The 3,281-nt window shown below is 43.5% G+C and overlaps 1 protein-coding gene across 1 annotated transcript in view; it reads right to left on the bottom strand.

Annotated features, from left to right (window-relative positions):
* LOC103799330 (phospholipase DDHD1-like) overlaps positions 1 to 2,800 on the bottom strand; it is a gene marked incomplete at its 5' end in the record, with an annotated part of 26,340 nt that extends 23,540 nt beyond the window's left edge. Inside the window, 2 exon segments of the mRNA XM_009071639.1 lie at positions 2,109 to 2,215; positions 2,694 to 2,800. Coding sequence (XP_009069887.1) covers positions 2,109 to 2,215; positions 2,694 to 2,800 — 214 coding nt within the window.
* Positions 2,801 to 3,281: the final 481 nt, after the last annotated feature.

Raw genomic sequence — 3,281 nt, 5'->3', positions numbered from 1 at the left:
CCTTAGAGTTCCTTCCAGTGCCTAAAGTGTCTCCAAGAGAGCTGCAGATGGGCTTGGGACAAAGGCCTGGAGGGACAGGACACAGGGAATGGCTTCCCAGTGCCAGAGGGCAGGGACAGATGGATACTGGGGAGGAACTCTTGGCTGTGAGAGTGGTGAAGCACTGGCACTGGCTGCCCAAAGCAGCTGTGGCTGCTCCATCCCTGGGAGTTTTGCAGGTCAGGCTGGATGGGGCTTGGAGCAACCTGGGCTAGTGGAAAGTGTCCCTGCCCATGGCAGGGGATGGACCAAGGTGATCTTTAAGGTCGTTCCAACTCAAACTAGTCTGTGATTCTATGACTGCCGAGTGTTATGAAGTATAAAGCACCTTAACCCTTCTCTAGGCTGAGCTCACCACATTATTTCACAGAGGCAAAGCACAATTTCATAAGCTCCTTTTGAGGTACTTTCAGGATTTCTGGATGGAAAGCACCAGAAGTGCTCACAGTGTACAAAGAATCGTGTTGGTGTGACAAAGCAGTAAGCAGGAATATTGATTCTGAGCAATGTGTGACCATGTGAACACTTAAACACAAGGCTCATTTCTGAGCTGGAATGAGCACCTAGAGCACACCAACCAACTCCACACTGAAGATGGGAAATACCTTTTCCATGAATGGTCCACTTGACACTATTGGTTAAAGTCCAGTCATGGAAAATAAAATGGGATAAGGAAGAGTAACTTGTGTGTATTGTTGCAAACAAGAAAATACACTTGATCTGATGAAAAAACCCAACTTAGCCTCCTGTAACCAGATTTAAGCACAGCCACAGCACACTCGTTTTATTTGCCACTTCTCACACCTGAGGGATGATGATAAACCTGTAGAACTACAGTTCCACTGATCAGTGAATTCCATTTTCATGCATTGCTGCCCAGCACACCTCAATTTCACTCATTTCCCTTAAGATGCTCACAGACATGCCAAGCCTCTCATGCAGTTAAAAAAATATCTTTTTTAAAGCTGCAGAGAAGTTTTCATCATTTGCCACAAAAGTTCATGCTGGCCTCAACAGACAGGGAAACCTAAGATAGAGCAGAAAACCTTCATCAATGAATTCTGCAGTACTGAGCAATAACAGAGGTATGGATTTTGGGTCTAAAATTAAGTTGCCAGCTTAAAGGACTTAACACACACTTAATTTTACTGGAAGGTAGCACCAAATCCCCATGTAAGCTTTGAAAGTCTTACCCTGCCCCAGTCTAACCATGCTCAGAGCACCAAAGCCACCAAAAGATTAATGCTACTCCATATATAATGTAGTCAATAGAGAAAAATCTACAATTCCTACATAAATTAAGCCTAAACAGCCCCAGAGGAGTCTTCCAGTAGGAGTGATACACAAGGGATGTTACTGGGGTGATGCACTGTGCATATCTTACAGGCTACTTCATTTTTTCAGCTTATTATCATTTATTCAAGGCTTATCATTACTACAGGCTACTATCAGTTATTCGAGGCTTTCCCCCTCTGATTCACGTGGTCTCTTCACAGCTACACAGACCAAAGCTCACATGTGCTCACAGAGACGTGCCAAGGTAAGATAGGAGCACCCAGTATAAAAACTGACCCCTAAGAAACAGGTCACTGAGGGTCATCTTGCTTTCCCTGCAAGGCAAGTGCATGCAGGTGTATTGAACTGGCTTGGGCATGTTTGCATGTGCTGCTAATCCATATGGCAAAAGTGAAATGACAAATGTCCATGGATTTTGTGAGAGGTAAGAAGAATCTCAGCTCTGTGGCCTCCCATTGCTCTAGATATGCAGAAATTAAAGGAAACACCATTAAAACCTCTCCCATTTTTAAGCTGCAGATACAAACCAATTAGACAGACATTTCTGCTCTAAATAAATGACACTGATTGTACTTTTTGCTGTTTCTCTCCTCCTCTCCCTCTTAAAGCTCTATATCTGATGACTACAGATGACAATTAAATCCCTACAAAGGGTTAACATCCTTCACTCAGGGTTTCTCAGAAGGAAACTTTGCTGATATTTCCAAGTCCAGCTGGTTTCAGCCTCTGCCCTGCTCTAGTAAAACTGACATAAAACCACTCTCCACACTTACTTCATCCCTGTAAAGAGGACTTGTGTAATACATGATGTCCATGGCGCTGCTGTTCAGCATATCCCGTAAACCTCGAACCTTATCTGGAGTGATGGAGTCCACAGTGTCTGGAAAACAAAGGAGACTTAAATAACTCAGAGGAGAATGATAAAACAGAATGCCAGACTGGTTTGGGTTGGAAGAGAGCTTAAAGATCATCTCATTCCACCACCTGCCATGGGTAGGGACACCTCCCACTGACCCAGGTTGCTCCCCATCCAACCCAACCTGGCCTGGAACACTCCCAGGGATGGAGCAGCCACAGCTGGTTTTTGGCAACCTGTGCCAGAGCTTCAGCACCCTCACAGTCAACAATTCCTTCCCAATATCCCATCTAACTCTGCCCTCTGTCAATTTGAAGCCATTCCCCCTTGTCCCATCACTCCAGGCCCTTGTCCAAAGTCCTTCTCCAGGTGGAGAGTTTGTGTGCAAACAAAACCAAACAAAAATCCAAGCAAGGCTCATGCAGAGAACATGGGATGAAACCTCTAAGGGGAATTCTGCAGCCTGCAGCTACTGGAACAGCAAGAGAGCTAAGTAACATACCTCCATCGAGGGTCAATTTTGACCTCCATTCAACTGGAAGAAATTCTACATGTGTTGCAAGATTGGAGAAATACTTTTCTTCTACTTTTCTTGCAGTATCTCTCATCCTGTGAAAGAGAAAGGAACATGTTCCTGTGAAGACTCCTGTGGGTGCTCTTGGCAAACAAACCAACACATCCAGCAACAACACATTCCCTGCATTACTCCTTTCCAATCCTTACTATCACAGGTCATTACCTCAACCTCAGTCTTTTGTTATAAAGTACTTAAACTCTCATATAATGAAAATTTCTGTGTATTGCATGCTCAAAAGAGTTGAAATGTATTCCCCTATGGGCTTAACATAAGCCACCTAAATTCAGTTCAAAGGAATCCACTCAACTATTTGACCAGTCTGAAACTAACCATTCAAGCAGTCTGAAATCAACCTTTTAACTAGTATACAAGGAAGGCAATTCATTGCTTTTAAACAAACAAAGAAAGCTTGTAAAAATATGGCTTGAAAAAGCAGAATATGCTTTTAATTTTACATATTGAACTGGAAGCCTTGAGAGATCTCAGAGTGAGAAACAGGATCACTTATCAGTG

Source organism: Acanthisitta chloris, unplaced genomic scaffold, assembly GCF_000695815.1.
Source record: "Acanthisitta chloris isolate BGI_N310 unplaced genomic scaffold, ASM69581v1 scaffold2683, whole genome shotgun sequence".
Taxonomy (NCBI): domain Eukaryota; kingdom Metazoa; phylum Chordata; class Aves; order Passeriformes; family Acanthisittidae; genus Acanthisitta; species Acanthisitta chloris.
The sequence above is the reverse complement of the archived record's forward strand: the minus strand, read 5'-3'. Positions and strand labels throughout refer to the sequence as shown.